Source organism: Populus alba, chromosome 1 (genome assembly GCF_005239225.2).
Source record: "Populus alba chromosome 1, ASM523922v2, whole genome shotgun sequence".
Classification (NCBI taxonomy): domain Eukaryota; kingdom Viridiplantae; phylum Streptophyta; class Magnoliopsida; order Malpighiales; family Salicaceae; genus Populus; species Populus alba.
Window position 1 is genome coordinate 2961688 of NC_133284.1, and position 11378 is coordinate 2973065.

The following is an 11378-nucleotide window of genomic DNA, read 5'->3' on the forward strand; positions in this document are numbered from 1 at the left end:
ATTATATTTTTAATTTTTTTTGTTTTTTTATTAAAAAATTTATTTTTATGTATTTTAAATTATTTTAATGTGTTAATTTTAAAAAAATAAAAAAATACCATTTTAATATATTTCAATAAAAAAACACTCTCAAAACAACTACATCCACCTATTCACTAAAAAAATAATTCACCCTTCCTAATTAAATAATTAAGTCAACCCACAAGGTGGTGAAGTTCAGTGTTTGTAGCTGTTGCCTTTTCTACTGAAACCAAACCCAGCAAAGATTAAAGAATCCATTGATGCAGACAAAGACAACAGATCTCACCTTAAGAAAGCAAGTGAAACAAGGTAATGCCTACACCTTCCTACTTTTTTCTTCAAGGTATTGATGCGGGCTTAGAATGTCAAATATTTGCTTTCATTGATAGAGTCTTGCATGATCTTTTCATCTTGATAGAATATAAGAATGAACTCACTACCATCAGTTGTTGTTTCAAGTGCTAAGTGATCTGCTTTTCATTTTATAATCTTGGGGTTGAGGTGGGGGGAAGCCTTGGCAAGAAGGAATTGAATCGAGTGTGCGAGTTTATTCTGTTAGTGTAAGCTCAACATGGCGATGAACACAAGGAATTCAAACCCAATGACTAATTAATGGATGAGTTAGTGTGCAAATAATGAAAATCGCTTACGACTTTTTGGTTCATCCATGGTTTTGTCAGGCTCATAAACTGCAATTTATTGGTTATTTTAAAGGTTTTTGATTAACTGTTGATGTAATCAAACTATTAATGGATGTCATGCTGATTTATTTAGCTTTACTTGAATGGGATTTTCCCTCTCCTTCATTTTTTCTGACCATCTTAAGCTTTCTTTTACAGGCTTTGTTGACACCTTCTGTTCTACATTGATCTTTAGTGCTTCCTCTTTCATTGAATTGTGAGATTTTAGTTTTGTCCGATGGCTGCTATGATAGACGGGAAAGCCTGCTCTTCAATCTGTCAGCACGCTTATGATGTGTTCTTGAGTTTCAGAGGCGCAGATTCTCGCAAGAACTTTACTGATCACCTCTATACGGCTTTGAAATGGGCTGGAATTCGTACATTTCGAGATGATGATGAAATCAAGGGAGGAGAACATATTGGTTTTAAAATAACAAAAGCAATACAGGAGTCGAAAATGTCACTAGTGGTGTTTTCAAGAGACTATGCTTCTTCGAAATGGTGTCTGGAAGAACTCTTGATGATTATGAAACGTAGAGAAACTATTGGCCACATTGTTCTGCCAGTTTTTTATGAAGTTGATCCAGATGGTGTTTCAATGCAGACTGGTTTTTTTGCTAAGGCATTTGCTAGCCATGAAAAAAACTTCATGGACAATGGAGACATGGAGAAATGGAGGGAGGCTCTTAGAAAAGTTGCAGATCTGAAAGGACCTGTTCTACGTGATAGGTGATTTTTCAAAACTTTTCTAGAAGAACTGTAACAGAAAGAAGATTTAGTCAAGAAAATTTCTCACTGTTCAAGGAAATCTCCATCGCAAATGCATGAAAGGAAAAGGATATTGTAAAATACCTACAGGCAATTAAAGAACAAACATAACTATGTGTGCAATTATATAAGGTTATAGAATGATTTATAACTCAATATAAGCAAGTCTTAAATTGTGTAAGTTCTGGTTTTTATGCATCATAGTCTTGAAATGAATTTGGCTGCTAAAGAGTTGAGTTGATAAAGTCTGGAGGATATATAATATACACAGTTTTGACGAAACCCCATAATACATGCTGGTTTATCTTCCTAAGTTGATGGTAGTTCAGCTTTGTCATCTCTTGTCTTCCACCTTCAGAATTAATGGTTGACATGTTTATGTGTGGAAATCAGTCTCAAAATCAGTTAGGATCTTAGAGAAATCTTATTATATATGGTTTAGGAAATAGAATCTGGTATTAACTATTCAGATTCTCTAGATTATTGCTTTCTAGTTTAGTGTAGAATACTTTCCTATCTAGTATTTATTTCCTGAAAAATTCTTCATGGTATCAGAGCCTACTCTTGAACCCTAATCTGCTTCTCTAAGACATGGCAGCAGCAGGACAAAGCTCTCTCTCTGAGGTGACCTCACAGCCAGGAACAACCTCATTTGGTAGCCTTTCAGGAGGCACTGAAGGCACATCACACCAAATCACAGGACACAAACTCAATGGATACAATTATCTTCAGTGGTCATCATCAGTCATGATGTTTATTTGTGGAAAGGGCAGAGATGACTACCTCACAGGGGATATCATCATACCAGAAAGGAATGATCCCATGTTTCGAACATGGAAGACTGAAAATCATATGGTAATGTCATGGCTGATCAATTCAATGACAAATGAAATTGGCGAAAATTTTCTGCTATATGGAACAGCAAAGGAGATCTGGGAAGCAGCAAGAGAAACCTACTCAAGTTCTGAAAATACATCAGAACTATTTGAGATTGAGGCAGTGTTACATGATCTACGCCAAGGAGAACTTTCTATTACTCAATTCTTCAACACTCTCTGCCGTCATTGGCAGCACCTAGATATGTTTGAAACTCACAGCTGGAATTGCCCTGAAGACACAGTCTTATATAGAAGAATTGTAGAGCAGAAAAGAACTTTCAAATTTCTTCTCGGGCTCAACAAGAATCTTGATGAAGTCAGAGGAAGAATAATGGGAACCAAACCTCTTCCAAATCTCAGAGAAGCATTCTCTGAGGTTAGACGTGAAGAAAGTAGAAAGAAAGTAATGATGGGACCTCACAACTCAGCTCATGTAATGGAAGGATCTGCCCTTGCTGCTCGAGGCTATTCAAACAACAACTATGATAATCGACAGAGGAAAGGAAGACCCTGGTGTGATCAATGCAACAAACCAGGACATGTCAAGGAAAACTGCTGGAAGATTCATGGCAAACCTGCTGATTGGAAACCATCAAAAGCAATAAATGACAAAGACAGACGTGCCAACAGTGTATACTCAGATAACAACCGAGATAAGAACACCATTCTGCCAACAGAAACAAGTCCTTTCAGCAAGGAACAGCTTGAGATCTTACAGAAACTCTTCAGTCAGAATTCACTGTCTCAACCAAGTATGTCAGCCTCTGGTTCTGGATCTGGACTGTTAGCACAAAAAGGTAACTTTTCAACAGCCCTTACTGTTAGTAAGAAACACTCAAGCCCTTGGATCATCGACTCCGGAGCATCAGACCATATGACAGGAGATGCCACTCTTCTTAATGAATACAATCAGTGCACTAATAACTCTACAGTCCGTATAGCTGATGGGTCTTCCTCCCAAGTTAAGGGAATAGGCCTGAGCAGACTCTCAAGGGACATGATCCTAAACTCTATCCTTCATGTTCCTAACCTAGACTGCAACCTACTCTCAATTAGCAAATTGACTCGTGATCTGAATTGTGTTGCTAAATTCTTTCCTCATTTGTGTATATTTCAGGATCTGGATACGGGGAAGAAGATTGGCAGTGCTAGGATGTGTTCTGGGCTCTATCTCCTCAAAAGTGAGATTCCTCTAAGAAGGCAAACTCAAAACAGAAGCTATATATCATTCAAGGGTCAGTCAGCTTTAAATTTTCATGTCAATAAAGATAGTGATGTTCTGTTATGGCACTATCGCCTTGGTCATCCAAACTTCATGTACCTTGAAAGGCTGTTTCCATCCTTCTTTTCCAATAAAAGTTCACAATCCTTCAAATGTGAAATATGTCAACTCTCTAAACATGTTCGCAGTAGCTATCCCACCATTTCATATAAACCATCACATCCATTTGCAATGATTCATAGTGATGTATGGGGACCCTCAAAAGTGCACAATATAACTGGAACTCGGTGGTTTGTCTCCTTTGTTGATGATCACACTAGATTGACTTGGCTATTCCTTATGAAAGAAAAATCTAAAGTCAGTCAGATTTTCCAAAACTTCCATTCCATGATACAAACCCAATTCCAGACTAAAATCCAAATCCTAAAAACTGATAATGCCAAAGAATATTTCAATTCTAGCCTTAATACCTTTTGTCTAAATCAAGGCATTATCCATATAAGCTCTTGTGTTAACACCCCACAACAAAATGGAGTGGCTGAAAGGAAAAATAGACATCTGTTGGAAGTTGCTAGATCCCTTATGCTCTCTACTCATGTGCCAAAACAATTCTGGGGAGAAGCTGTACTCACAGCAACCTATCTCATCAACAGAATGCCTTCCAGAGTTCTAAACTTCAGAACTCCTAGCCAAGTCCTTCTACAAGCCTTTCCACACACCAAACTACTCTCTTCCTTAGACCCTAAAGTATTTGGCTGCTCGGTGTTTGTCCATATACACCATAGAGGAAAATTAGACCCTACATCTTTCAAATGCATTTTTATAGGATACTCTCCACACCAAAAGGGTTATAAATGTTACTCTCCTGCCTACAAAAAGGTCTATACTTCTATGGATGTCACATTTTTTGAACATCAAGCATACTATCCCAAGTCTGATCTTCAAGGGGCAACCATGACAGAATATCAGAATTGGGATATACAATCTGATCATGTAATTAACCCAGGAGACAACCAACAGAGTCTTGTCCAAAGTCATTCCACAATGATCTCTCCTACTTTGAGTCCTCACACTACACCTCCAGTCTCAACCCAATCAGTCCCAGCACCACCAGCCTCGATCCAATCTCCTGACCAGATTCATCCTACACCAAAACAGATCACAAATCATGAGCTTCTTACCTACTCTAGAAGAAAAAAACTTGGAAAGGAGATAGAGCACACAATACCTCTTGCACATGACCAAGATTCAGAACCAAGTTCAGATTCTGCCCCAATATACTCAGGTATGGAAACTTCTGACTGTGAGAATACTGCCTCTGTTATTGATGATTCAAATATTCCAATTGCTTTGAGAAAGGGTGTTAGATCATGCACAAGTCATCCCATCAGCAAATTTGTTTCATATGAAGGGTTATCACCAACATATCATGCATTTGTTTCAGCCATTGACAGTGTACAGATTCCTAAGTCTATTGAAGAAGCTCTCAAAGATTTAGGGTGGAAAAAGGCAGTTAGTGATGAAATCAGTGCCTTAAACAAGAATAGAACTTGGGAAATTTCTGAACTTCCACCTGGAAAGAAACCAGTTGGGTGTAAATGGTTATTTACTATCAAACATAAGGCTGATGGGAGTATTGAAAGGTTAAAAGCTCGTCTAGTTGCAAAAGGGTATACTCAGTCCTATGGAATAGATTATCAAGAAACATTTGCTCCGGTGGCCAAACTTAATACAATCAGAGTACTTCTATCCCTAGCAGCTAACCAAGACTGGCCACTACATCAACTAGACATCAAAAATGCTTTCCTTAATGGAGACTTGGAAGAAGAAGTATACATGGATATTCCTCCAGGACTAGAAACATCCTCCAACCTCAACAGAGTATGCAGACTGAAAAAATCACTATATGGACTCAAGCAATCACCTCGGGCATGGTTTGACAGGTTTACAAAAACAGTAGCACAGTATGGATATTCCCAATGCCAAGAAGACCACACACTGTTTGTAAAAACCTCTCCAGAAAAGAAAATAGCAATCCTAATAGTATATGTGGATGACATCATCTTAACTGGGGATTATGAGGAAGAACTGGTGAGATTGAAGAAACTTTTAGCCAAGGAATTTGAGATCAAAGACCTTGGGTATCTCAAATACTTCCTTGGCATGGAAGTGGCACGATCAAGGAAAGGTATATATGTTTCTCAACGAAAATATGTCTTGGATCTACTAAAAGAAACAGGAATGCTTGGATGCAAACCTGCAGACACTCCAATGGATTCAACAAAGAAGATAGGAGCAGAAAATGATAGTATACCAGTGGATAGGGGGAGATATCAAAGACTTGTGGGCCGACTAATCTATCTCTCACATACCAGACCTGATATTGGCTTTTCTGTCAGTTTTGTAAGCCAATTCATGAACAACCCGACAGAAGATCATATGGCAGCAGTTAATAGAATCTTGAGGTACCTGAAAATGACTCCTGGTAGAGGCCTTCTATACAAGAAATGTGACAGCAAAAATATTGAAATCTACACAGATGCAGACTGGGCAGGAGACATTATAGATAGGAGATCTACTTCTGGATATTGCTCCTATGTTTGGGGAAATCTAGTAACTTGGAGAAGCAAGAAACAACATGTGGTATCTAGAAGCAGTGCAGAATCTGAGCTGAGAGCTCTAGCTCTTGGTATCTGTGAAGGGATGTGGATACTCAGATTACTTAAGGAACTTGGCATGGAATCATTGACACCTATCCATATGCATTGTGATAATCAAGCAGCCATAAGCATAGCAAAGAATCCAGTTCATCATGACAGGACAAAGCACATTGAAATAGATCGACACTTCATCACAGAAAAGATTGAGAAGAACATTGTTCACCTTATTTACACTCCAACAAAATCTCAGATTGCAGACATCCTCACCAAAGCTCTACCAAGAACTAATTTTGAAGAATTGAGTCACAAGCTGGGCATGTATAACATATACAACCCAGCTTGAGGGGGAGTGTGGAAATCAGTCTCAAAATCAGTTAGGATCTTAGAGAAATCTTATTATATATGGTTTAGGAAATAGAATCTGGTATTAACTATTCAGATTCTCTAGATTATTGCTTTCTAGTTTAGTGTAGAATACTTTCCTATCTAGTATTTATTTCCTGAAAAATTCTTCAGTTATGCTATCTATTTTGTTTCTATATGAGCTATGAGAGAACCAACAAACCAATTTGTTTGTCTAAATGCAGTGCTCTTCAACTTCTTAGCTACTAATTCGAGGTATTGTCGTTTGGGTTTGGTACTCTGGTTTTTCATTTTGAATTTATTTTGTAGGTACGAGGCACAATTTATTCAAGATATTGTCAAAGAAGTTGGAAAGAAATTGAACCGCATGATATTGCATGTTCCCCCATATTTAGTTGGAATTGAGTCTCGTGTAAAAGAAATTAGCTCATGGTTACAAGATGGGTCAGATAAGGTTGGCATAGCAATACTCCATGGGTTTGGTGGAGTTGGGAAGACAACCATTGCCAAGACTGTTTTTAACCAGAACTTTCACGAATTTGATAGTTGGAGCTTTCTTAGAGATGTCAGAGAAACTTCAAATCAACCAAATGGTTTGGTTAAATTACAGAGACGGCTTCTTTCAGATATCCTGAAGGGAGAACCACAGAAGATATACAGTGTAGATGAAGGAAATATCAAGATCCAAAATGCTTTAGCGAATAAAAGAGTTCTTATTGTTCTTGATGATGTGGATCACTCGGACCAATTAGATAAAGTTATTGGAGACCGGAATCAGCTTTACCAGGGAATTAAAATCATTGTAACTGCTAGACATGGATGCTTGCTAAAGTCTCATGAAGCTTGTGAAAAGTTTGGAGTTGATGCTCTTTGTTATGATGAATCACTTCAGCTTTTCAGCTGGCATGCCTTTGGACAAGCACTTCCTAATGAAGGTTATGAAGAGTTCTCTCAGAAAATAATGCATCATTGTGCTGGGATTCCGCTAGTTCTTGAAGTTCTGGGTTCTTCGCTCTCCGGACAAAGTATAGATTTTTGGAAAAGAGCATCACAAGAACCTGAAGCCATTGATGGTGATGGAAAAATACAGAAGATTCTTAAGATAAGTTATGACTCTCTACGGGATGAACGTGACAAAAACTTATTCCTTGACATAGCTTGTTTCTTCATTGGAAATGACAAAGATTACGTGAGAAGAATCCTCGAGTGCTGTGGTTTCTATAGAACACTTGGTATTCAGAAACTCATTGATAGCTGTCTTATAACAGTTGATAAAGATAATAAATTGATGATGCATCAATTGCTTAGAGACATGGGGAGAGAAATTGTCCGTCAAGAATCACCCGAGGACCTTGGGAAACGTACAAGACTATGGCATCATGATGATGCACTTGACATACTGGAAAAAAATTTGGTAAGAAAATTACTTTTCATGTTTACATGTAACAACATTTGTGTATGGATTTTGCTTCTGAAAAAACAATTTTTTTTTTTTTTAAGCAGGGAACAGAAACAGTAAAGAGTCTCATCCTTGATCAGCAGCTGCTAAATACAGAAAATGAGGTGCACTTGGAAGCTGAAGCATTTACTAAAATGCGGAATCTAAAATTGCTACACCTCAATAATGTAAAGCTCAGTGGCGGGTATGTAAATCTTCCAAAAAGTTTGGTGTGGCTGTGCTGGCATGGATTCTCTTTGAATTGCTTACCGAATGATCTTTTCCTGAAGGATCTGGTTGTTCTTGACCTGTGTAATAGCAGTCTAAAACAAGTTTGGAACGGAATCCGGGTAGGCTACTAGTTTTTCTCTCTCTCTCTGGTTAGTTATTTGACCACAGAAACTAATTGCCTTTTGTCTTCATCAGGAATTTCGGAGGTTGAAAATCCTTGATCTCAGCCATTCCCTTTGTCTTGTTACAACCCCTGACTTCTCAGGACTCCAAAGTCTTGAAATATTGTTACTTGAAGGGTGCATAAGTTTGGTTGAGGTTCACTATTCAATTGGAAACCTTAAGAGGCTTGTTTTTATAAATCTAAAGGATTGCAAAAATCTTCGGAAGCTCCCAAATGAAATGAGTGAGTTGAAATCACTTCAGGAACTTAATTTGTCCGGTTGCTTCAATCTTGAAGAGATACCTGAGCAGGTGGGGAAGTTGAGTTCTGAAATGGCACTTCATGCATATGGAATGTCAATAAAAACATTGCTTGCATTCGTTCAAAGCTTGTGGGCCTGGGAATCATCTAGAAAAAGCTTGTTATCTGCCCCTTTTACTCTGTCGTTTTTACCAGACTCTCTGATAAAGCTAGCTGTTTCTGACTGCAATCTGGAAGATCTTGATATTCTTCATCTTAGCAGGCTGCGTTCTTTAGAATATTTAGATCTTAGTGGAAACCCCATTTGTAACCTGCCAGATAGCATGAACTGTCTCACTTTGCTCAAGTCCCTTCTGTTACATCGGTGCCCAAGGCTCCAATCACTTCCAGAGCTACCAGAAAGTTTAATGAGATTAATAGCAAGCAATTATGGATCTTCGGAAAGAATTACTAATCTCCAAAACTTGTTGGGACCATTGGAAGTGGATGCTTTTAATCATCATAAACTGATTGAGGGTCAAGGTGTTTTCAAGTTGGAACCAGTAAGAAATTTTGTTGTAGAGATGATCAAGATGGTGCACTTGTTCAATTTGGCATCTGTAGGAAATATTGAAGTGACTAGGTCCAATGCTGTGACATCAACTCAGAGAAAGCTTTCCGTCCAGGTTCTTGTTAATGTTTCAGCCTTTTCATTTTCTGTTTTGTCTTTATTTCGTATCATCATATTCTACAGGTGAAACTGCATGTGATTTTGTATTTATACACAATCCTGTTGTGCATGCACAGTATTTTTTATGTAGGTCTATACATTTTCATGGTGCCTCTGTCCTTGTCCGTTTTGCAAATTACAATTCCTATGCTGCAGGTATTTCATGACTGTGGCACAAGTAGCATCTTTCTTCCAGGAAGCGATGTTCCTGATTGGTTCTATGTTCGTACTGAGAGTTGTCAAACAACGTTTTTTTTGCCTCCAAGTTTTGGTTGCGAAATCTGTGGCTTAAATATATGTGTTGCATATGCATGCATTAACCCCGAAGTTGTTTTCGATAAACCTTATTATGCCAAAATTAGAATCCAGACTAAGGGACTACTTTGGGAATATACGCCAGAATTCTTTGGATTTCCGGAAGCCAATGAGGATATGTTGTGGTTATGCCATTGGAAGTTTAAGGATTGGTTTAAAGATGGAGATGCAGTGCAGTTTTCAGTGGCTATGGCTCCTTATTTTCAGATGAAGAGGTGCGGTATCCGTCCTCTGTACGAACAGCAAGATGATGATGATGAAGCTGTTGAATCAAACTCTGGAGAAATAGTCCAGGGCACCCCTTGTCGTCGCAGAACTCGCACTGATAGAGATTTAATAGCGTACAAGCAGGACGCAACATATGATCTTCACCATTATGACACACTTATAAATAGTCTCAAGAATCAATCAGAACTCTGAAAGTGAAAATAGAAACAGCTGACCTCCAAAACCGGGGCTATGCAGAAAAGAATTGAGGCATTAGCACATGAATGTACCTGTTGCAGATGATGCAGGGTTGTGATGGAATTTTTCATGCTGTGATGTACCAAAAAAATGATTTACAGACAACGGAAAATGGAACTGGAGATTTGTTGGAAGCAAAGAATGAATGCATTTTCTTCCTATTCAAGCACTAGACAACTTTTCTTCTTATGTTGAAATCTCAAATCCATCTCTTTTATGACTACTTGACCACTTTCGAATCTGATATAGCTTCACGAGGACCTTCTTGCTTAAACTTGTTCCTATCACATTTTTTGCCTAATGATGTCGGGATGATGGTCCTTTTAAATTTCAATGGTGTTTAAAGCTCCCTAATTTCCTTGGAATGTCTTCTATGTCTTCAACATGTAGCCAAAAGTAGGAAAACAACATGTCCATCCTTTAGAGCAGAAACAATATCTGGGCCTGTTTCTTGTGCAGTCTTTCTGGAGTTTTAAATTGCGTTGCCATTTTAAGCCTTTCTCCTCTCAAAATACAACACGAAATTTCAGCAAAAGTGTTTTTTAAAAAAATACATCAAAATAATATTTTTATTTTATTTTTTAAAATTTATTTAAGATACAAGTATATCACAACTATTCAAAAACACTGAAACAAAAATCTAGATTCTAAATTAAACCCATATCACAAAATTCAAACGCAGAAATGCAGAAGAAACAAAACTATGAACCATAAAACAAGAGCTGATAAACAAAACTTGTACTAGTAAAGAGAATTTCAGTAATGAGGTGCATTCTAGACAGCTCAAAATCAGCACTAGTAATTCCTTGAAAAGCAAATCTTATACTACAAACTCATACAGTATAAAGGGCACCATTTGCAGCAGCATCTGAGGGGGAGAGAGCCAAGAACATGAGAGCGGCCATAATTCCAACTGGGAAGAACAGAAGTATCAATGGCGGAGGAGGAAGTGGGGGTAACATCAGTGGCAACACAACCATTGATGCTGCTAAAACTGTTAGTATCAAAACACTCACGATGCTGAAACACTGCACCATTGTCTTGTAGTAGTAGCAGTCCTCACTTTTCTTGATTTTCTTGAATCTCTATATATCATTTCTTGCCTCAGCTAACTGCAGCAAGACTGTGCCGGTGCAGAGAAACGGATTTCAGGGAATGGATGATACAACAACGAAAACAAGAATTTGTGCAGCTTTTCTATGGT

At 38.0% G+C, this 11378-nt stretch overlaps 1 protein-coding gene across 1 annotated transcript; it reads left to right on the forward strand.

The window, feature by feature from the left end:
- Positions 1 to 173: 173 nt before the first annotated feature.
- LOC118061250 (disease resistance protein RPV1) lies at positions 174 to 10335 on the forward strand. The gene is made up of 6 exons (XM_035074681.2): positions 174 to 330; positions 861 to 1430; positions 6902 to 8006; positions 8096 to 8380; positions 8457 to 9350; positions 9551 to 10335. Exons 2-6 carry the CDS (start codon positions 940 to 942, stop codon positions 10127 to 10129), a joined length of 3354 nt encoding a protein of 1117 aa, XP_034930572.1. The 5' UTR covers positions 174 to 330; positions 861 to 939; the 3' UTR covers positions 10130 to 10335.
- The last annotated feature ends 1043 nt before the right edge of the window (positions 10336 to 11378 follow it).